The 25,368-nt window shown below is 39.5% G+C and overlaps 1 protein-coding gene across 7 annotated transcripts in view; it reads right to left on the bottom strand.

Annotated features, from left to right (window-relative positions):
* The window catches only part of lrfn1 (leucine rich repeat and fibronectin type III domain containing 1), a 235,905-nt gene that overhangs the window by 18,275 nt on the left and 192,262 nt on the right, over positions 1–25,368 (bottom strand). For 2 of the 7 annotated variants that reach the window (XR_008907554.1, XR_008907559.1), the window contains 3 exons: positions 13,637–15,091; positions 12,540–12,615; positions 12,389–12,460 (listed from right to left, as the gene is read on the bottom strand). Coding sequence is in view for 1 of the 7 variants with exons in the window: in XM_056757683.1 (XP_056613661.1) it covers positions 14,212–15,091 (880 nt within the window). In the remaining 6 variants the exon portion in view is untranslated. Of the gene's footprint in view, positions 1–932; positions 999–7,740; positions 7,968–8,178; positions 8,334–12,388; positions 12,461–12,539; positions 12,616–13,092; positions 15,092–25,368 lie in introns of those variants that run through there. The other 5 variants (XR_008907557.1, XR_008907555.1, XR_008907556.1 and 2 more) reach the window with 5 other exon arrangements.

The raw sequence follows: 25,368 nt of genomic DNA on the forward strand, positions 1-25,368 counted from the left end.
AACATACTCTTAGAAATTCATTTCTCAGCTCAATTCGAGTAATTTAACAATTTCAAAAAAACTTTAAAAGCTCTTCAACAGAACAGTATGCTGATGCAACAGAGCCTTTGAAAACTATGCTTTTCAAACTTATTTTTTGTATGGGGAAAACGGTGAAATACTGCACACATAACATATAATTTCAGAGAGAATGCCTCTAAATGTTTCTGTCTTGCCTCATGAACTCTACCTGCTGCTCTGAGGTGGATGGTTGTCTGCACTGTCCGGTGGTGTTACTACTTTCTCAAGCCTGCTCTTTCTCTCTCTGTTATTCTGTTTTGCTTTCTTCCAGTAGGCCCTCTTTCTTCTTTTCTCTCTCGCACTCATATCTGCCACGGTCTTCACATTTCCTTGTGACCCGAGCCTGTGCCATGCCTCTCTCTGCTTCTCCAAATATGCTGCCCTTCTTTCAAGATCTGCATCACGACGAGCCCTGTATCTCTGCTGTCTCTCAGCTGCGGAGACCTATTTAAATTTATCATTTTTAAAAGTAAAATTATATATATATATATAAAATGTATAAATATATACACATGTTCAGGATATAAATAGAATAGTAACAATTAATGATCATGATATACCATAGAGCACTGATGTAACTTAGTTGAAAGATCATTGAGCACTGGTGTAACTTAGTTGACTGTAACTTAGTTGACCATAACTTAGTTGACAATTTCCATATTTCTTCCCCATAACAGAAATGGTGGTCCTAGCCTAGCTTACCACATGTCATTTTTTTGAGCAGGTTAATGTAAGAATTCAACACAAAATTGCATTATAGTAAATACAACTTTTTAGCCATGACAATGAAAATAACATAGTTGATGGTTAATAATACGGCTGTGGACAATATGCTATTCTACATCAAATATTGAAAAAACTGAGAGGAGACTCACCATGGTGTGTTTGAAATTACCGCCACAGAGGAAAATGACATCACATGGTGCGGGTCACAGGGTCTTGGGACAAACAATTTTTGAGTTGCTGGGGGAGATTTTGTTTGTATCATAGTTGACCAACATTTTGTGGACACGAATAAATTACTATATTTTAAGGATTTAAATAAATAACTTATATTTGAAAATATTATTTTCCTTTAATATTAAGACTTTTGTAAAATATTGCAAAAATAATTAATTTATTTTAATGATTTTAATTGATGTTTTTGGGCCCTCAACTTTCTCACATTGAAATCGGACATGGACAAAACGGTACATTTAGGGTCATAATGACACCCTTTTATCAAAATGAAGAATTATTGCTCATATTGTCTGTGTGATGTTATTTCAGGAAGTAAGTTTACACATAAAATGCAATTTGTTTTAAAAAAGTTGATTGTATAAGTATAATTAACATCAGTAGACATGTAATGTAGGCCTACCCTAAATTATAGAATCACGCTTTAACTTTCCTTGTTTTTACAGGTATATGCCTTTAGTTGTTTTTCTTGTATTCAATGTGTCTCATGTACACATGTGAACTTCATGTCAGTCTTTTATGGTGTGCTTTTACTTTCAAATGTCAAAAGCACGTTATTTAAGTGTTAAAGTAAGTCAATATTGATGTGTGAGCACAAACCACTCCGCAAGCAAGCGGATTTCTTTGCTCACACATATGGAAAGCCGTTTGGGTCATATTTCGCCATCAACCAGACGCCTGGTGTTCAGAAGACGCCTGCTTTTACGGCGTTTAAGACATACAGACACCGTAAATTACAGCGCTTTCGCCATAGGAACGGCGTTAATAACGGCGTTTTAAATGCAATGCGAAACGCCGTTAATTCGCCATTTGAACTTCGATAGTACGCCGTAAATTACGGCGCTTCCGTGCAACAAAGACGCCGTAAAAAACGGCGTATTCTATAATATTAAAATCAGCCCAGCCTTTTCTACAAGGGCCAGACCCTCCAATGAACAGAAAGACATGTGTAGTAGAATGTCATCTGACTAACGTTTCCTGTTTTTAACTTTATTGCGAATAATGCTTAGACTTTCATTATGTGATGTTTTTCCATTGGGCGCGTTTATCCTCCTTTTCGTTTATCATAAGTGTACGAGCGGCATACTTTTGAGCGAGTACGTTCATGACACTTTGTGCGTTTATGCTAATAAACATAAAGACTGCACATGCTGCATGCATTCAGTATGACGATCAAAAATCTAAAACTGGAGGAGAATGTTCACATACAGAAACAATCAGGGAAATGCTGACCAAAAAAGATTCTGGCCCAGATTTATCCCAAAACCATCACCTTTCTGTGCTCCAGTTTGACAGAATTTGTATTGAGTTTCATTATTATTATAGTGATGATTGAGTTATTAGTGATGAACATCTGCTGTTAAGTTAACAAACAGCTTCACTGCAGAAAATTTCAACAAAAACATAACAACTACAACCTGAAATACAGCCTGAAATACAACCCAGCTAACAAAAATTTGTTATAAGAACGTTCCTTAGAGGTTTTTCACATGTTTGAATACGTAAAAAAAATTTTTAAGCATTTTAAGAATGTTACCATCATGGTGATCAGTGTTTCCTTGGGTTGGGCTCTTGACCCCTAAGCAAAGGTATGATTGAACTGCTGAAACTGGGTGCTTATAAAGTTCACTTGTCATGGCAGAGCAAATATGAACCTAACCAAATGGTAGTGGTGAAACCTCTGTGATGTTATAGCTTGATTCAGTACTCATTTAGGTTGAGTGCTATGCTATAGATCCTGAAAGGACATTGTAAAATCAGGAAATTTTACTGTTTTTGGATATCTAGAAAGATTTGTGAAAAACGGATGTATTTTTATCAAACAACATTTTAGAATCACACAGATATCAAGAATCAATGTATTAAAAAAAGCTTTGGAGACTGAAAAATGTATTCAAACTCCCAGATGTTTTAATGTAATTTCAAGATCAGCAGGACAGTAATTTATTCAGATGTAAACATGGTAGATATCTCACTGACCACCAAACAACACCATTGCTCAGAGCATCATTTAAATTTCTTTGACAAATGTACTTTACAAGTACATCTATGTCCAAGAGTAAATGTCAAGGGTCACAAGCCCAACTCAAGGAAATACTGATCACCATGATGGTGACTTTTGTCAGCTGGAAATGATCTTAAAACATAAAAAACTGACATTTTGAATATTTTAAAAGGAATGTTCTTATAACAAACTTTTGTTAGCTGGGTTGTATTTCAGGTTGTAGATGTTGTATTCCTCTGGGCAAATATTTTTTTAATTTGTGTACGTGTGTGGCCACATTTATTGCCTGTTTTGTAGTCGCTGTAAAAGTGACACTGGTTGACATTGAATAAATGTTATTGTCTTCGATCTATCTTCCCATCTTTTTCTTCTTCAATTGAATTTGTAATGGTCATTGACAATGTCTGTTTATGTAAAGTTAATTACCGTAGTGCTTAGAATATAGACATTTAAAATTATTTTTTGATGTTATAGCCAGGACTCAATTAAAATGTTTATTCACATATGATTAGTTTAATTTTACTAAGAAAAATTAATGTTCATAATACCTTAATAAAATGATTACAGGTTACTTGTAGCAACCCATAAATAAATTCCCTCTACCAATAAAAGTAGGTTTATCTAACTGAGGAATACTTGTACTATTAGTTAGCTCAACTTGATTTTGTTGCGTTTGTATCAAGTAATATTAAAGTGTTTATTATACTTAAATAAGGCTGCAAGTTGATTCAACTTAAAAAGTCCAATGCAGCCACTTGCCTCATTTTTTATAAGTTAGATCTAGGTTCACTTCTTACAGTGTACATAAATACTGCCTTCTTTTAGAGGTTGCTAAAATATCATGCTTGTTAAAACGTTTTGTATTTTGGGATGGCTATTTTGAGGAGGCAGGCGAGGCCGTGTTCACTCATCTTAGTTTTAGTGTAGGACTTATGCATAATTGCATTATGTAAGTGATTTTTATTTATTTTTACGAATAATAAATAACTCCCTTAACTCTTATTTGCTTTGCAAAATTATTTATCCTTAATTATGCGTGCGTGAAGATCTCTTTTGCATCATGTAACCTTCTTTTTTTGTAATTTCTATATAAATCACCATTACCTGTTTGAAATGTTACATATAAATAAACTTGTATTGCCTGTTTGTATTGACTCATTAAATGGACGCCAATTGACAACAAGCCTATGTACACTGCAATTGCTGTGACTATGTACACGCATTACAATGACTGATCGCCGTTTCAATGTAATATTTATATTATTGTTGTTGTTATTAGTGCCCTTAACAGACAATTACATGACACTACAACTTATATTCATATAAAGAGATAAAGTTAACAACATATATAACCCATAGGATAAATAGTATAAAAATGAAAAAGTGTTTGTATAGAATTTAAGCTAGTTCAATTCATGAAAGCATTGAAAACCATGGAACTTGATAGTATAAATAAAACAGCCTTTATTAATTAATGTCTTTAAAATTAGAAAAAAAACACATTGTCGGGATACTTTAAATTTATACTCTCAAGTGCCTTGCTTGTTTTGAGTTGAACTATTACTCATCCGAAGAGCACAAATAATTTTTAGCATTCTGATACTCGTCTGTATCAGTCATTGTAATGCTATACTTTAAATGGCTTAAAATTCCTTTAAGTAATACGCTTTAACAAATGCTGCGTAACTGGTAATGTTAGGGATTAAATGAACAGAGTGTCTATTTACACTGACCCCGCCATGTTGGCTTAAGTCACGATGAAAAACGACTTTGTTTGCGTATTCATTCTGATGGGGTGGCGCGTCAGAGCGCTTATCAAATACTTTTCTCGCAAGAGACCGATTTCAAACCTCCCCTTTGCCTCTTTTTGCCCATCACACATCAGATCGTAAAGGCATCTATTTTCAATCAAATTAAGAGGTTACGGTACATTTAGAATTGGGGTAGGCTTGTTGTCAATTGGCATTTATATGTAACATTTCAAACAGGTAATGGTGATTTATATAGAAATTACAAAAAAAGAAGGATACATGATGCAAAAGAGATCTTCACGCATGCATAATTAAGGATAAATACTTTGGCAAAGCAAATAAGAGTTAAGGGAGTTATTTATTATTCGTAAAAATAAATAAAAATCACTTACATAATGCAGTTATGCATAAGTCCTACACTAAAACTAAGATAAGTGAACGCGGCCTCGCCTGCCTCCTCAAAATAGCCATCCCAAAATACAAAACGTTTTAACAAACATGATCTTTTAGCAACCTCTAAAAGAATGCAGTACTTATGTAGGCAGCCGAGCAAGTTTCTCCGCAGCCTGCGTCAACAGACTGAGAATGAGAAATAAACTTTATTAGATATGATTTATTTTACTCGTCAAAGCACGTATTTTTTCAATAAAGAAACTCAGCTCGATGTGGATGTTGCATACATTTTACGTTCTGCACAGTTAGGCGAATTTGTGTACATTTTTGTTTCATTTAATTTCTAGTTTGGTTGTAATTGAGAATCCTTAAATGTGCATTAAACAGCCTAATCAATTGGCTTTTATTTTTGTTTGACAATTTAGCTTAAGATGGCTATGCGTATGCTATAACTTTCGGTTTTGCACCTTTGTGGCTTGTTGTTCTGTATAAGTTATAAAACAGGCCTATATTTTCCTTTAAAAATTGTTATACAAGAATAGCCCAACAATATCTTTTTTTTGGTCAGCATTTCCCTTATTGTTTCTGTATGTGAACATTCTCCTCCATTTTTAGATTTTTGATCGTCATACTGAATGCATGCAGCATGTGCAGTCTTTACGTAAATATAGAAATACAAACGGGTTCGTAGATGGGAAATAATTGTAATCAATAAAAACATACAACAGCCACAGTACAGTAGACTTAGCCCGCAGCTGTTACATGCATTGAGGCCTTAGACCGTTGGCTTGTAATAAGCGTTTCTTGTCATTTAATAAGTTGCTAGCAACATGTAGTGTTCCAATATTTAAAAACATGACCCAATAGCAGGGGCGTAGTTTATGGGGGGATGTAACCCCCCAATAATCAAATACAACCCCTCCAATATTTCAACATGAAAATCACAGTAGATGAAATGAAAAATATGTAGAATTATTTTATTTTGTGACAATAATTTTGTTCATAATCAAATATGAGTGTGTCATAAATTAGACAAAAAATACTCCCCCTCCATTGAACCGATTGGTAACGCCCAACCAAGGAGTCGCACTTTCACCAAAACAACGCGTGTGGTGTTTGAATGGGAGAGCACACGGGTAATTTAACGTACGCCAAAAATGAAGAGAAGCGCTGCACAGCGGACTATATTTAACTGCTGGTCAGAGAGGGATGCAAAAAAAATAAAGCATGTACTGAGAATGAGGTATGAGAATATTGTGTAATAATAGCAAAGTACACACCATACATGTTAGCTAGCTAATCCATTGAAATGTATTTAGCTATAACTATCAATATAGCAAGTTACCAAAGCAGCCATCTGTTTTGCCAGTTCATTTTTCAATAGTTTCTGTAATTATCAATGACAAAAGCATTCACGTCGATGTTTTTTTTCTTCCTAAAATAATCTGACTTTTGAACGAATTGGATGAATGAATAATTTAAGTAGCTCACTCATTAAAACAGTGAATCGCTGCCGCCTACTGGCGCTTTCAACAATTTCTTTCTTTTTATAATCTCTGCTATGTTAGAATTTATGTCAGTTTAACATACTGTAACACGATTCAGACATGGAAGGAAGGAGGCGAGAACCGGCAAACATTTAACAAAGTTTTAATATAAATAATAACAGCCGGCGGCCCCTCACGGACGACCGCCGGCGAACAAAACAAATATAAAACACAAGAACATAACTACAAACGTAAACACGTTCGGGCCCGGTCCTCTCTCTTCGACGGTTCGGTCGCTCGTTCTCTTTCTTATATGCTCCCAATCTCCATGTGATTCGAGCCCGGTGTGCGCACAGCTGGCGCTCATTCACAATTACTCACCGGTCTCGACCTGCCTACTCCACTACACATACATTCTAAATCATTACATCTTAAATACATCTAACAGGAAACGTCCTATAGACGAATTGCAGATGAGAAAACACTCTAAAAAAATATGTCTTCCAGATGTAAACACACACATCAAATAGACGTCTCCGTGATGTTCGTGTGCTATCTGGGATGTTCGCTGCTGCGCACGCAGCCAACTACACCACCGAGGATGACAACGACGAGCACGAAGTCAATAGATTTCATAAGCATAAATGTAAAGTGCTAACTCAGGTACACGCAGGAATTCCACCCTTGTAATACACACAAGTAACAGGCTACACCAACGTTTTATAAAAATAAAGTTTATTTATACAACAATTTAAAAGCTAAACATCACTGTATAAATGCGTCAATTCAAGGACTAGGAGTAATGTTATAATATGGCGCCCCCTGGCTAGACAGCAATCAAGAAACTGTCAACACACCAATCAGGCCAATAAAGTCATATACAACAGCAACCCATCACACTAGAGATTTACACTTCAAAGGCAAATAGCAAATTTAAGAATGTACTGGTGTAAACACTTCAACATCAACTCCACACATTAAGAATCACGCTAGGACTAAATTAGTTTGGTCAGTCTGGTGGCCTTAAAGACTCAAGACAGTGGAAATTATAACCTAGGCGAGCAGCCAATATCTAGCTAGACCGAGAGAAGGTTACACAAGCAAAACGTCACACTTATATTATGTTTAAAAGCAGAGTTTCGTCGAACACAGCCAAAAGTCTCGTCACTCACGACCCAGTCCACTTGGCGATCGTGGTGCAAAGGGGAAGCGCCCAAGGCGAGGTGATGACAGCGGCAACAACACACAAGTCCCGGCTCCAGCGATCTCCAGGACACGAGGATCAGCGAGGGAAACCGGAACTGTAAATCCAAACTGTCAGACAAAGGAGGCCAATCAGCCCCAAATAAACACACGTCGGTGTCCCTCTTTCACGAGCAATAAGAATTCCCACTTCCCTAAATAGAAATGAATAACGCGCGTTGATTGTTCTCGTGGACCTCTCGCAACCAGGGGTCAATGGATATCGTCGTCACTGCATGCGTTGAGTTGAATTGAATAGAATAGAATAGAATAGAATTAATACCCGAAGAAATCGGCACAGAGGCAGTCGCGCTTGTCTCGTTACGGCGTCTCTCACAGTCCGGAAAACAGCCCCGAAAAGACCTCACGCTGCTCCTTATATTCAGTAGATCTGCCAATCGCATTGTACCACTGACTCATCAGTAACATTGGCCGCACCTGCAACAAAGACTTACAGATACACATGCACACCTGATAGACATTTACCCACCCTCCCCAATGGTCAAACAGTCAGTGTCTCCTCCCGTTACATAAACGCACAAAGTGTCATGAACGTACTCGCTCAAAAGTATGCCACTCGTACACTTATGATAAACGGAAAGGAGGATAAACGAGCCCAATATGGAAAAACATCACACAATGACCGTCTAAGCATTATTCGCAATAAAGTTAAAAACAGTTAGTCAGATGACATTCTCCTACACATGTCTTTCTGTTCATTGGAGGGTCTGGACTGTTTTAGAAAAGGCTGGACTGATTTTAATATTATAGAAAACGCCGCTTTTTACGGCGTCTTTGTTGCACGGAAGCGCCGTAATTTACGGCGTAGCCCTACTATGGAAGTTCAAACGGCGAAATGAACGGCGTTTCGCATTGCATTTAAAACGCCGTTATTAACGGGATACATAAAGGGATGGACATGGTCAGAAACAATGCTCAGGTAGGCCGTTGCATTTAAACGATGCCCAATTGGCACTAAGGGGCCTAAAGTGTGCCAAGAAAACATCCCCCACACCATTACACCACCACCATAATTGCATTAATGAGAAATTGAACAGGTGTTCCTAATAATCCTTCATTTGAGTGTATATATCCCAAGTTTATATATATATATATATATATATATATATATATATATATATATATATATATATATGGGAGGAGGAATAAAATGGAAATTCAAAGTCATTTGTGAAGAGTATTTTAATCAGTATACAGTAGGCCTAAGTCAGACATCTGTTGAACCCCACAGAGTAACCGCTTTAAAGAGACAAGGTGTAACGAAGGTTTAACCATGTTCGAATTTAGAAAACACAAACACACAATATAATGACCTGAAGTGTCAAGATTTAACTCAAATAGCATTTGTCCATCAGTAAACATTCAGTAGCTAAATTGATGAGAAAACAATCAGAATCTCAGGATAATATCAACAGGAGCACAGGTAAGTTTGCTTCCTAGAAACATCTAGGGCTTTATACTACTTACATAAACGTACAGTATAATTACAGTACACACTAAATGGGAGAGACATTTCTCTATTCTGTATCAAGTAAAGTGTACGTTTACACCCTCAAATTTGTAATTGTAGTCTTTTTTACCTGTTCCGTATTTTTGCAGAAAATACCTTTTACGAAATTGTGCCAAAGGTCCAGCGGATGCCGTATTTTCTTACATTGCCTCCCAGTATTGACAAATCGCTTCAATGTATTGTTTCCTTTATCTTCTCTGTAAGTTCTTTTGGATAAAAGCATCTGCTAAATGCCTGAATGTAAATATTATTTGCACAGTTGTATACTGTATTGTGTTGCATGACCAGTTCTTATTGTTTTTTTGTTTTTTAACAGATCTTAGATCATCCTTAAGTAGTGAAATGTTTTATTTTTATTTTTTCCATAAGTTCATTCTTGCATTGTGCTCTATCTGCACTCTTTTATGTTGTATATACTTGTAAACACTAAGCTGTCAAAAAATTATAAAATCCCAATAAGAGGGGATTTAATTTAAGAGTGACAGTGTTTTAAATTTATTTCACCAATGTCTAATAATTTGTTGTAGTGTGGGGGTTTTGAGGGCGTGTCATGTCTGTTGGGTAAAAGTTTGTTTTTTCAGCAAGTTTGAATTGTTCTGAGAAGAGAGCTTAATTTTGAACTGAAAATAGGATATTAAGGGGAATTGGGTGAGATGTTATGGATTTGTGTTTTGACATCATTTCAAGAAATGTGTTTAAGCAATCTAGAAAAACTGTAAATTACAGCCCCTAGTTTAAGTGCATCATATGGAAAAGAACCCTGGAAACCTTTCCTCAAAAGACAGAATAAACAAACACACGGATGGTTTCTATAACTTGAGGGCGTATTTCCACATTTTTATTTTATAGTAAACTACTCAGGGGTACATTTTTCAAAATTGAGATTTCTTAATCATCTGAATGAAAAAGCTGTTCATTGATGATTGGTTTGTTAGGATATGATGATATCCAAGGGCGTAGATTTGGTATGAACATTGGGGGGGTTGAACATCCCAGATAGCACACGAACATCACGGAGACGTCTATTTGATGTGTGTGTTTACATCTGGAAGACATATTTTTTAGAGTGTTTGCTCATCTGCAATACGTCTATAGGACGTTTCCTGTTAGATGTATTTAAAGATGTAATGATTTAGAATGTATGTGTAGTGGAGTAGGCAGGGCGAGACCGTGGTTCGAGACCGGTGAGTAATTGTGAATGAGCGCCAGCTGTGCGCACACCGGGCTCGAATTACATGGAGATTGGGAGCATATAAGAAAGAGTACGAGCGACCGAACCGTCGAAGAGAGAGGACCGGGCCCGAACGTGTTTACGTTTGTAGTTATGTTCTTGTGTTTTATTTTTATGTTTTGTTCGCCGGCGGTCGTCCGTGAGGGGCCGCCGGCTGTTATTATTTATATTAAAACTTTGTTAAATGTTTGCCGGTTCTCGCCTCCTTCCTTCCATGTCTGAATCGTGTTACAGTATGTTAAACTGACATAAATTCTAACATAGAAGAGATTATAAAAATAAAGAAATTATTGAAAGCGCCAGTAGGCGGCAGCGATTCACTGTTTTAATGAGTGAGCTACTTAAATTATTCATTCATCCAATTCGTTCAAAAGTCAGATTATTTTAGGAAGAAAAAAAACATCAACGTGAATGCTTTTGTCATTGATAATTACAGACACTATTGAAAAATGAACTAGCAAAACAGATGGCTGCTTTGGTAACTTGTTATATTGATAGTTATAGCTAAATACATTTCAATGGATTAGCTAGCTAACATATATGGTGTGTACTTTGCTATTATTACACAATATTCTCATACCTCATTCTCAGTACATGCTTTATTTTTTTTTGCATCCCTCTCTGACCAGCAGTTAAATATAGTTCGCTGTGGAGCGCTTCTCTTCATTTTTGGCGTACGTTAAGTTACCCGTGTGCACTCCCATTCAAACACCACACGCGTTGTTTTGGTGAAAGTGCGACTCCTTGGTTGGGCGTTATCAATCGGTTCAATGGAGGGGGAGTATTTTTTGTCTAATTTATTATGACACACTCATATTTGATTATGAACAAAATCATTGTCACAAAATAAAGTAATTCTACATATTTTTCATTTCATCTACTGTGATTTTCATGTTGAAATATTCGAGGGGTTGTAACTGATGGATTTGAATATTGGGGGGTTACATCCCCCCCATAAACTACGCCCCTGATGATATCTGACCGAGATACAACCATTTGACAATCTGGAATCTGAGGGTACAGAAAACTAACTGCAACAGCTAAGGATCCCGCTGCAGTTGTTTTAACCGCAGCATCGATGTTAGCCAATGCAAGCTGCCCGTCCTCCTGCTGCTATCTTAGTCACGTTGTTCTTTTAACCATTGTATTTTCCGTTGTTGTGCTCCACTATTGTACCTTCTTTTAGACATTTTGCCGCTATGCCATCTAGCAAGAGCAGTGATGTAAATGCAGCTGATTGGACAGATGTGACTCAAATGTCAGATCTATCCAATCACTGGTTTATTTTTTTGTAATATGTCTTATGGGCCAAGAGGGCCTATTTTTGTTTTTATTTAAAATAAAAATCTAGCCAATCAGAGGCCTCCAAAACAGGTGGGGCACCTGGGCTGTTGCCTTGGCAAACCTGTGCATTGATCCGCGCCTGCCAATCCATAAGTATAATAATTGATGAAACTAAACCATCTGAATGAATTAAAAGATTTTCCATTTTTTGGGACCAAAGCATTTGGTTTCTCATTATAATTGTTCACAAGTAATTAATGTGTTTTTAAAGAATGACATCTTTTGTAATAGTTCTGGCATCGTTTGTGTGATTTAAACATGTCTAAATAGCACATTAAAAAAGATAAATGCATCTCTTTAGTAAACAAATTCTTTCTTTTCTAGATGACTTTTAGCACAATAAAATGATAATTATTCTCCACTTTTGTCTGTCAAAAGAATCATTACCATGTTAATGGATGCATAAATCGTGCCGGAGTCTCTGGCTGCATGTTCAGAGGTTTGTTCATCGGTTCATCACTGTCTCATAAACAGAGGAACAACATAATTTCATTAAACAACAACAGCACATGAATTCAACTGCAGAGAAATATCTTACCCGCTTCTGGACGATGAAGATCTGGGACATCAATGGAGTTTATCTACAGTCCTGCTCCTGTGAAACCTCAGACAATCTGTGGATGTTGTCATAGTTTGTGTATCAACTCTTTCATGTGTTCGAGTATCATGCCATATATAGAAACTGTGACTAAACATTTTTTTTTAATATTTTAATTATAGTATTGCATAAAATCAGCCTGATCTCACAGGAATTTGTGGATAGCACAAACTTGAAAATAATCATCACATCCTCACCTCACCATTCTGAAACAAAACAACACTGTAAGTGTTTAGTTTGAAACTAAATTAATTAAAACCAGAGAAACATTTGATGGTGTGCTAGTTGTCAGATAGATCTTAAGACCCTTATGAGATTTTACAGATGTCCGACAGAAAAATCACTTGAGGATGAAAATCTGATTCACTGACCCGCCAAAAATCGATGTGTGTTTGTGTGACTCATGTCATAGATGTCTTAATCACAACCTTGGAAAGGTTTCGTAAGAAAAGTGTGCAGAAAATGTACAAGCATAGAAAGACGACAAGACAAATTTTACAGTCAAACCGCACAAAAAAATTTAATCCCCTTTTGCGAGGCATAAATGATCCAAACTGTAATATTCTAAGCGATGACTGTGGTTTTTAATGTAAAAACCGTACGCCAGCACTCTGAACGTCTCGTAAAAAGTCATGTCAACTATGACTGGCTTATATATTTATAACACATACACTGAGAGATTTTAATATACTTATATATGTATCCCGGCTGTCCATCATAAGTGTCTTTCTCTTATTTTTTTATCTAGACCAGCCAGATACAAAACAGATTTTCAGGATACAGTCACATCAGCACAACACTCGTTGGAGAACAGTCCTGCCCGTAAACCCGGTCCATTCTTCCTGGAAAACTTCATTTGTATAGATCTATTTTGTAATTGTTTTTAGTTGTTATTGTTGTATAGACTGGTGCAATCCGTATATATCTCGTGTCTTCTGTGCAAAAGTCTTTGAAAGTTTTCAACACGCACATACACACGCAAGCACACACATACACACGCACACGCGCACACACACACTCACACACACACAGCTCACCTGCATGAGTTTATTGTCATCATCACTGTTTTTTTTAAAGGACAGAGGAAAACATACATATATTTAGTCACTTTCTCCTGCACCCTTGGCATCACAAAGTAAACCAAACACAACATAAACAGAGAGACTGAAACAGTGTGTTTGAGCACAGGTATGAGAAGCATCCTCAACCAGTCGATCTGTTAGATAAGGCACCGCTGCAGTAGTAGAAAGGACGTGGTAACCGACTCTCTTTAGGACCGCAGGAGGACGCAGGACAGGCTCGGCTTATGCTCTCACAAAGGACACCAAACCCCGTTCCAAAACGCATCGAGCTGCCATGCAGTTCATCTGTGAAACAAAAAACTGCAGATTTATAATACAAGATAATCACACACAATGTGATATGGCAGCTCTTGGTGTCAATTGCACTAGGATGTCGTCTAGTCAGGCAGCTCGCTGGGTTTAAGAACGAAGCTAGAATAATATATCTCAAGTGTGTTAACCGGATGTAGGGATCAATGTGCGACCAAAACGACGTCTATATGTAGACAGACCCATCAAAAGACATGTGCAGACGTGCCTTTGTTTGTCCTTCACACCGTACTCTCCAACATCCACTCCGTACTGCTAAACGTCACCCTTCGACTGCAGGCCGGCGACACGTCAGTGTTAAGCTGGGTGGTGGATTTGTGCCGGCGGGTTCTGGCCCGTCGCGGGTAACTGTGGCTCTGGAACAGAGCGTAATCTCCATCGAAGGAGAACCTGTGCCGAGTCCGGGCCAGCTCGCTGGGCAGCAGCCCCATGTTCGCCAGCGCCCCCTTTCTCTCCCTGAAACGCGGCGCCTCCGCAGGGCCAGCGCCGGGCCCGATCAGGCACAGGGACATGGTGGAGCCTGTGAGGCTGCTATCTGTCTGGGTGTCATCAGAGGGCAGACCGCCTAAACTGGCCCGCCTGGAAGGTGGAGCTTTCTCCGAGCATATAAGCGGCAGATCCACCTTGAGCTCCTCCTGCGTCTCCTCTATCTTCAGAAGGACCAGCGCCTTACAGTCCTCCCCTGTAGGGGAGGGCCGTTCCTCGGCCGGCTGCATTCGCTGCTTGGACCTGCTCCGCCCCTGACTCCCGTTGGTCTGCGAGTGAACATGCGCGGCAGATCTGCCGCATCGCACTTTGCCCTTAGCTGCATCGCTTGCGCTGTAGGCCTTGTAACGGATCATGAGGATGATGATGAAGACGAGGACGGACGCCACGATGATCCCGCCGATGATGATGATCATGGTTCCGCCGAGGAACTGACTGTGGATGAAGCGACACTGACCCGCCTCTGCTGCTGTGTGAAACTGAACGCAGCCCACCACACGTGTCGCTGTCAGGGACGTGATGCCGTCATCGTACACGGCCAACACGCACAGCTCGTACTCTCGACCAGCAGCCAGATCATTGATCTTAAACGTCTTGCTCGCGGAGGGAATCATCCTGCAGAGAATACGCAAGAAGAAATGAAAGTTCAATGCAGTAACATAAACCATAATATCTGTAAAAACACAAATATTCAGTGTTCAGAGAGTAAACTTCAGCCATTACTAAGATCATAGAAATAACAGAAACATACAATGAAAATTTTTATATGCAGCAATAAACACACACACGATACAGCAAATAAACAGAGCTCTTTATAAACATGTTAATGAATAAAAGCCTTTTTTTAAGTATTTAAAATACATAATTAAATCTATTATATTTATATTTGAATAAATATTTATATAAATTTTACTATCCATCCATCCATCCATTTTCTACCGCTTATCCAAACTACCTCGGGTCACGGGGAGCCTGCGCCTATCTCAGGAGTCATCGGGCATCAAGGCAGGATACACCCTGGATGGAGTGCCAACCCATCGCAGGGCACACACACTCACTCACTCATTCACTCAAGCACTCACACCCTACGGACAAATTTTGCCAGAGATGCCAATCAACCTACCATGCATGTCTTTGGACCAGGGGAGGAAACCGGAGTACCCGGAGGAAACCCCCGAGGCACGGGGAGAACATGCAAACTCCACACACACAAGTCGGAAGCAGGAATCGAACCCCCAACCCTGGAGGTGTGAGGCGAACGTGCTAACCACTAAGCCACCGTTCCCCCCTACATTATATTAATTGTATTACATATCATAATATGCACTATTCAAGACTATTCATTGTCATTGAGAAAGATTGGGTAGCAGGGCAATGGACAATAACATTACACAGACAGAAAAATATGAAAGAGAAATGTAAAATATAAATATACAAAATGTAGAATACAAAAATGTAAAACAAAAATCTGAAAATGCACTTCCTCCCTGAAATGAAAATCCATCTGAAATGACAAAGAAGTCGACTTGGCCAGAGCATCCGTAAACTCCTCCCCTTCAGCTGTCAGTTTGCTGCCAGTTTCAATTCAAGTCAATGCAACAGATGTATTTACATCACATGCAAAAAGATATTCATATTGGAAAGTTAAATCAAGAATAAGAAAGCACTGGACCGGATCCTGTATGAAATGGAATTTGAATATTTAAAATAATTTCATAGGATCTATATTTGTAAACTTTCTCACATTTCAGACATTGTCGAGATCAATATTCAAACAGTGTGTAATTATGAAATATCAGATACGGATTTTGTATTCACTTGTGTTATATGCTTTCCTAACTCGAGCAGTTATGTTGTCTGTACCTTTGATTGTTGTGTGTCGAGTTGGATTTACACCTCAGCGTAATGCTTTTTTAGAGAGAAAATCGAAAAAATATGAGACAACATGGCTAAAACCCAATCACCAAGTGTGTCTGATGAATTAGTATCAACCATCGCCCCATCAGGAAAGCTACATTGTTTTTCTCCTATAAAACAGGAAAATTTAATTAAACTTTTTGCAACATCCAAACCGACAACACGCTTATTAGACCCCATCCTTTCCTACAAAATAATGACATACAGTTGTGTTCAAAATTATTCAACCCCCACTGAAATTTATTGTTTTGGTCGGTTTGACATTGATTATGATCATTCAGTCATCCTGCTTACAATTAAATCAAAGAGGCACGTGTAGGTCAGACAAATAAAACATAACATTTATAATGAAATAACCACAAATGTCTTTTCTGAGCTCACATCATTATCAGTTTTATTCAACCCCCAAGTGACATTCAATCTTAGTACTTAGTACAACATCCTTTTACAGTTATAACAGCTTTTAAACGTGAAGCATAGCTTGACACAAGTGTCTTGCAGCGATCTACGGGTATCTTCGCCCATTCATCATGGGCAAAAGTCTCCAGTTCAGTCACATTCTTAGGCTTGCGCACTGCAACTGCTTTCTTTAAGTCCCACCAGAGGTTCTCAATCGGATTTAAGTCTGGTGACTGCGATGGCCACTTCAAAATGTTCCAGCCTTTAATCTGCAACCATGCTCTAGTGGACTTGGAGGTATGCTTGGGATCATTGTCCTGTTGAAAGGTCCAACGTCTTCCAAGCCTCAGGTTTGTGACGGACTGCATCACATTGTCATCCAATATCTCCTGGTACTGAAGAGAATTCATGGTACCTTGCACACGCTGAAGCTTCCCAGTACCTGCAGAAGCAAAACAGCCCCAAAGCATGATTGACCCCCCGCCATGCTTCACAGTAGGCAAGGTGTTCTTTTCTTCATAGGCCTTGTTCTTCCTCCTCCAAACATAGCGTTGATCCATGGGCCCAAACAGTTCTAATTTTGTTTCATCAGTCCACAGAACACTATCCCAAAACTTCTGTGGTTTGTCCACATGACTTTTGGCATACTGCAGTCGACTCTTCTTATTCTTTGGGGACAGCAAGGGGGTGCGCCTGGGAGTTCTGGCATAGAGGCCTTCATTACGCAGGGTACGCCGTATTGTCGGAGCAGAAACTTCAGTACACACATCTGACAAATCTTTTCTCAGTTCCTCAGCAGTCACACGGGGACTTTTCTCCACTCTACGCTTCAGGTAGCGCACAGCAGTCGAAGTCAGCATCTTCTTTCTGCCACGACCAGGTAGCGTTTCAACAGTGCCCTTTGCCTTGAATTTGCGAATGATGCTTCCTATGGTGTCTCTTGGTATGTTTAACATCTTTGCAATCTTCTTATAGCCATTGCCCTTCCTGTGAAGAGTAATCACCTGTTCTCTTGTCTTCCTGGACCATTCTCTTGACCTCACCATGTTTGTAACCACACCAGTAAATGTCTAGAAGGAGCTGAGTATCACAGTCATTTTAAAGCTGCCTAATTGGTGCTTATTAGGCTTTATTGCTGCTCCCTGATATCCACAGGTGTTTTCCATACCTGATTGAAAACACTTCATTGAACCTCTGTTCTTCAGAGTGGTAGTCTTTAAGGGGTTGAATAATTATGTCAATGAAGAATTCACAAAAGAAACATTTACTACTGTATTACAAAACTAATTGATGTCATTTTAGTTGCATATGGTTCTTTAAGAAGTCCTTGTAGGATTTCATTCTGAATACAATTACAAATGTACACTCAATTCCCTAAAACCATTTACAGCATTGGGGGTTGAATAATTTTGAAAACAACTGTATCTAAAGTTCTTGAAAAAGTAGTTTCAACTCAGTTATGCTCCTTCCTCCAAAGGAATGACATTAATGAAGAATTCCAGTCTGGATTTCGAGCATGTCACAGTAAAGAGACTGCTTTGATCAGAGTTACAAATGATCTGCTTTTAGCATCTGACCATGGCTGTATTTCGTTATTGGTGCTACTAGACCTTAGTGCTGCATTTGACACCATTGACCACAGCATACTCCTACACAGACTCGAAAATTACGTCGACACTAACGGAATAGCATTGAAATGGTTTAAGTCTTATTTATCTGACCGTTTTAAATTTGTAGAAATAAACAATGATGTGTCCCGCAAATCGCAAGTCCAGTACGGTGTACCACAGGGCTCAGTCTTAGGGCCTCTGCTCTTCGCATTATATATGCTACCTCTAGGAGATATAATAAATCGACACAGAATTAGCTTTCACTGTTATGCTGATGATACTCAACTTTATATTTCCTCGAAGCCTCATGAAACCCAGCAATTCCATCGAATAAAGGAATGCATAGTTGATTTAAAAAACTGGATGAGTAATAATTTTTTACTACTGAACTCTGACAAAACAGAAGTGTTACTTACTGGACCAAAAACCGCCACGTAACAACCGAGAATACTGCTTAAATATTGACGGATGCTCCATAAAATCCTCGTCGTCAGCTAAGAATCTTGGCGTTGTATTCGATAGTAATCTGTCATTTGAGGGCCATGTCGCCAACACCTGTAAAATTGCATTTTTTCATCTTAAGAATATACAGTTGAAAGAAAAAGTATGTGAACCCTTTGGGCTTACTTGGATTTCTTCATAAATTGGTCATAAAATGTGTTCCGATCTTCATCTAAGTCACAACAATAGAGAAACACAGTCTGCTTAAACTAATACCGCACAAACATTATACGTTTTCATGTTTTTATTGAACACAACATGTAAACATTCATAGTGCAGGGTGGAAAAAGTATGTGAACCTTTGGGTTTAATAACTGGTTGACCCTCCTTTGGCAGCAATAACCTCAACCAAACGTTTCCTATAGTTGCAGATCAGACCTGCACAACGGTCAGGAGAAATTTTGGACCATTCCTCTTTACAAAAGTGTTTCAGTTCAGCAATATTCTTGTGATGTCTGGTGTGAATCGCTCTCTTGAGGTCATGCCACAGCATCTCAATCGGGTTGAGGTCAGGACTCTGACTGGGCCACTCCAGAAGCGGTATTTTCTTCTGTTGAAGCCATTCTGTTGTTGATTTACTTCTATGCTTTGGGTCGTTGTCCTGTTGCATCTTCCATCCTCTGTTAAGCTTCAGTTGGCGGACAAATGGTCTTAAATGTTCCTGCAAAATGTCTTGATAAACTTTGGAATTCATTTTTCCATCGATCACAGTAATCCGTCCAGGGCCTGAGGCAGCAAAGCAGCCCCAAACCATGATGCCCCCTCAACCATATTTCACAGTTTAGATGAGGTTTTGATGTTGGTGTGCTGTGCCTTTTGTTCTCCACACATAGCGTTGTGTGTTCTTTCCAAACAACTCAATTTTGGTTTCATCTGTCCACAGAATGTTTTGCCAGTAGTGCTGTGGAACATCCAGGTGCTCTTTTGCAAACTACAAACATGCTGCAAGGTTTTTTTTGAACAGCAATGGCTTCCTCCGTGGTGTCCTCCCATGAAGTCCATTCTTGTTTAATGTTTTCCTTATTGTAGATTTGTCAACAAAAATGTTAGCATGTGCCAGAGATTTCTGTAAGTGTTTAGCTGACACTCTAGGATTCTTCTTCACCTCATTGAGCATTCTGCGCTGTGCTCTTGCAGTCATCTTTACAGGACGACCACGCCTAGGGAGTGTTGCAACAGTGCTGAACTTTCTCCATTTGTAGACAATCTATCTTACCGTGGACACATGCACATCAAGGCTTTTAGATATACTTTTGTAGCCTTTCCAGCTTTATGTAAGTCAACCGAGTCAGGTTGGCTGACTCCTGGCTCCAATTAGCTCTTGGAGAAGTCATTAGCCTAGGGTTTCACATACTTTTTCCACCCTGCACTATGAATGTTTACATGTTGTGTTCAATAAAAACATGAAAACATATAATATTTGTGCGGTATTAGTTTAAGCAGACTGTGTTTCTCTATTGTTGTGACTTAGATGAAGATCAGAACACATTTTATAACCAATTTATGAAGAAATCCAAGTAAGCCCAAAGGGTTCACATACTTTTTCTTTCAACTGTATCTAAACTACGTCATATGCTGTCACTGTCAGATGAAGAGAAATGAATTCAAGCATTCATGACATCAAGACTAGATTACTGTAATGCACTTTTAGGTGGTTGCCCTGCAGGCCTATTATAAAAACTGCAACTGGTTCAAAACGCGGCAGCTCGAGTTCTTACACATACAAAAAAGAATGAGCATATACCCCAGTTCTGTTAACCTTGCACGGGTTACCTATAAAGCATCGCATTAACTTTAAGATCTTGCTTATTACCTATAAAGCCCTACATGGTCTAGCGCCGCAGTATTTAAATGAACTTCTATTGTATTACAATCCTCCACGTGTATTACGCTCTCAGGCGTCCTGTCAGTTAGTAATACCTAGAATTTCAAAATCAAGTGCAGGTGGTAGATCCTTTTCTTATCTAGCGCCTAAACTTTGGAATGTTCTTCTCTGCACTGTCCGGGAGGCAGACACATTCTGTCAGTTTAAATCTAGACAAAAGACTCATCTTTTTAATCTTGCATACACCACACTTCCATAATATTAATCCTTAGAGGATTTAGGCTGCATTATTTAGATCAACCGGAACCAGGAACACATCCAACAACATGATGATGTTCTTGCTGCACCAAAGAGTGCAGAACAGTACTCCACTCTCAGCCAGTCTTGTCTTTTTGTTCCAAGGTTACCGCAGGATGCAGCTCATGCCCAGACCTGATGGCAGAGCTGAGAATGGGAAGCGATGGGCTGACAAGAGCTGAGATGATAGAGCTGGATAAAGGACGCGGCAACTTGACACGATTTTTCTACGACACTTCAAATGCTATTAGATTGTTAATGATAAGCTTAAATCTACAATTTACCTTATTAGTAAGTTTATTTATTTTTTATTTAGCCTTGTTGTGCAAGCACGGTTGAGCTTGTGCAGAGGCAGCAGCTTTTGCCAGAGGGGAACTGGAATCCCCTGGTTGGGCCTGGGTTCTCCTGAGTTTTTTTTTCTCGATTGGAGTTTTGGGTTCCTCGCCACCGTTTGCATATTGTTTTGCACTATTTGCCTGGCCGGGGGGGCTGCTTTAGAATTTAGAAGTTAGACATAATTAATATTGCATATAAGAATTTATAGTCTGTTTAATATTTGACCTGTGTTTCTCTCTCCTATGTGTGCTTTCACTGTGCGTTTGTGCGAGTGGGTTTGCGTGTGTGCGTCTATGTCAATGTGTGTAAGTGTATATGCATATTGTGTGTGTGGAGAATTTGTATGTCTGTCTTTTGTTGTTTTCACCTTTTTCTTGTTTTTACAGGTGTATGCCTTTAGTTGTTTTTCTTGTATTCAATGTGTCTCATGTACAGCTGCTTTGTAACAATGAAAATTGTAAAAAGCGCTATATAAATAAAGTTGAGTTGAGTGGGATAATAACACGGATTTGCTATAGATAAAATTATTTTTAAGAAATGTATCATGCAAATTGTGTCAGCGTTTGAGTAATTCCATTGTAGGTTTTACTCAGAATATGAAAATGCACGTAATGTTTCAAACTGTTCCTTGCATGTAGTGTACCTGGCTGTCTCCGTGCATTAACAAAGTTTTCAGCATTCAAATCTCATCCATATAGGCTACTGTAGAGATCATAAAACTTTTTAATAAAAGTTACGTGCGAGTAAACTCTACTTCGATTTGTCAGAGTGCATCTGATTATTTTTTTTTGCGAATTAATAAAATTTTAGTGAACCCCATCACATGTAAGCTAAGTTTATGAACTTTAGTGAGAATTTAACAAAATTTGAGTCAAACCGGCGAGTGCCCCGCGAGCGCGGGCAAGCATTCACGGTTCAGGAACGCCTCTCTCGGTGTCCACTCTGGATATTAAGCGGCCAGTCAATTATGTTGCTCCCTCTGTTTTAAACCAAACATTTCAAGGTTTGTGCATATATTAAAGAAAGACGAGTGTGGTAGCATGTATTTAATGAGTTGATTTGCTGCATGTGTGGTTTCTTAGTGTATTAAGTGGTGTAATTCATAATGTATTATACATAATTTATATGTGTTTAGTTAGTTTTATGAATTTACATTTGTTGCTACATATTGTGGAGTATGTTTATTAGTCATTTATAATGTTATTTATAATGCTTGTTAATGTTTGATATGAAACATTTTTATTTATTATAATTAAACTGTTTTCTATTAATTATGCAAATCTAAAAGTATTGCTTTTACTGGGTGTAAAAGTTGACATTTTTATTAACAATTATTTTTTACAGTCAAATTAAAATTATTTTCCAGGCATACCCTCCTGTTCCCACCTAATCGCCTCGCTACGTATATCTAATAGGGTGGAATTTGGTTGCCGCCGCACTAATTGCTTGAGTTCCCGCCGCAAGGCATTATCGGCCACGTGTTCAACAAACTGATCGCGCAGTAGCACAGGCGCATTTAAAACAGCACCAGGAAACCGCTGTTTAACCTTCTCCATTAAGGCCAGTAGCGCAAAGGAGAACTCCAATAGCCCCTCCCCCTCTAACTGCCTCCGAGAGAAGAAAGCTTCCTGAAGCGCCACGTGGGACTGAGAGCAACCAAAAACCTCTCTCAATGCAAAGAAAATCTTTTCCGGATCCCCTCGGTCAGCATCGGAACGGCACCTAATCTCCTCTCGTGCATCACCCTCTAGATGATCGAATAGAAAAAATGCCTGGTCCGAAACAGATAGGTGACGGACCCGAATACAGGCCCGTGCTTCTTCGATCCATTCCGTGATGCTAAGGCCAGACCTGCCACTAAACTTGGGACACTTCCTGTCTCGAGGCACAAACACGAATCTTTCCGGCTGGCTAACATCCAAACTTTCTCGAAGAGGCTCGATATCAGCTACATTAGTAGATGCCACACTAGGACCAGGCAACACAAGAGCACTCTCTTGGCGCAGTCTGTCATTGTCAGCCTTCAACTGGGCCACGAGTTCTCTAAGTTCTCTAAGTTCATCCTCCATTCTTAAATTACGTTTTACCACCTAATTCGAGAATCACATACAGTGGTGGAACTTGATCTTCGTACTCCGATGACGCTGTTGCTTCACCTAAAAAAAAACACTACACTAAATGCTCACGTCTCTGCCTAGTGGTTGAAATCCTGCCGACTACGCCAGAATGTGACCTGACGCAAATCGACCACAAAATGGAGCGACTGTCACAGGTCGGAGCGGACCACAGGTGTCGTGAGTCCCGCCCCTTCCTTGTTTCCACCTCGAGGAGGTCCCAAGAACACCCAAATGACCAGACACACAAGAAAACCAGTAATTAAATATTAAAACCACTTTATTAAATTACTAAAAAAAGGTTATTGTGGAAGGGGGAAAGGAAGCTAAAATCCAATTCTTAGACTGGGGAGTAACAGTCTCGGTTCTCTTAAGCTCCGTCACGGGAGATCTCAGGTGAGCCCTTCACTCCTTTTTCCTTTGGGCTATACAGGCGGGTGTACAACACAATATGCTGGCTTTAGCTTTGGGCATAAGGCAAGTACATCAAAGTAACTGGGGCTTCACTTGGGCATACAGGCGGGTGTACAACACAATATGCTAGCTTTAGCTTCGGGCATAAGGCAAGTACATCAAGGTAACTGGGGCTTCACTTGGGCATACAGGCGGGTGTACAACACAATATGCTAGCTTTAGCTTCGGGCATAAGGTAAGTACATCAAGGTAACTGGGGCTTCACTTGGGCATACAGGCGGCTGTACAACACAATATGCTGGCTTTAGCTTCGGGCATAAGCTTACGGTGAATCTGCAGGGAAATGGGAAGAGAATGTAACTCACAGACACTTGAGGAAAAGACGTCAGGCGTTACTTTTCTGAGGATTCAACCAACTGCTGATAGGAATGTGAATAGGCAGCTGCTGCTGCGCCGGGCCGAACACGGCCTCCGCCGGTATCACACACACAGGCAAGTTGTTTCCTCCGGGGCGTGTTACACTGGGGAGTCGAACGCTTTCCTCCTCTTGCTCCCAACCAACAGGGCAAAAGGTCTAGACAGGGGCGAACCTTTAAAGAACTCCACAGCAGAATATACACACACACACAGCTGATTTCCTCCTACAGCAACCAACTCCTCAACGATAGTACTTCCACTATATCCACACTGTTTTTACTTGAAATTGTTTCTCACCGCTGCCACATAGAGAAGAAAGGTAAGGTGTCGTCGACAGCATATAATTTGAGATGGTTTCTTCGCCCGCCTCAGCACTCTCTTCTTTTACATGGTTTCGTCAGGCCTGAAAGGTGGTTGTTGACGACACAAATACAGCACCACACTGCAATTTTCCAGTGCATACACTCACAGCAACGGACAGAGACTCACCCACTGCACTCCACACACTCTTGGTGAATTTAGGGTCACAACCCCATCTGACTCAAGACTCGTCCTGGAAATCGTAGAGGACTGATGCAACGAATATTCCTTTAAAGCGTCACCGCCACCACTCCCCAAATTTTTGCTCTCGCTCACTGGTCCCGGCTCACCCACAATCCTCCTCCACAGTGGGGCCGCACAATTACTATGCCACAAACTCACAAGAAGGCTCACAAATAGTTCACTCTAAAGGATATTGTTGCTGTACGATGGTTTAGGGTACTCACACCGTTATTAACACGAGGCCTCTTTTCCCCTCTGCTTCCCAGCTCTTGGATACTCCTCCAGCTGTTACATAACTCGTCGAAAGGGCCTCCTTCGGCGGTACTTCCAGTGAGTCTTCCTGTTTCCAACCACTCAAAGTTTGTTACACATGTCCATAAAGTATTTCACAGTCAAGTAGACATCCCAATATACTCAGCCCAGTTTCTGTTTCTGCCGAATCCTTGTCTCCGTCTTCGCCCAGCCCACAATATCCTCCGCCTTCTTCCTGCTGCACTCGCCCAAACACTCCAACTCACT

The sequence above is a fragment of the Triplophysa dalaica genome, chromosome 9 (genome assembly GCF_015846415.1).
Source record: "Triplophysa dalaica isolate WHDGS20190420 chromosome 9, ASM1584641v1, whole genome shotgun sequence".
Taxonomy (NCBI): Eukaryota; Metazoa; Chordata; class Actinopteri; order Cypriniformes; family Nemacheilidae; genus Triplophysa; species Triplophysa dalaica.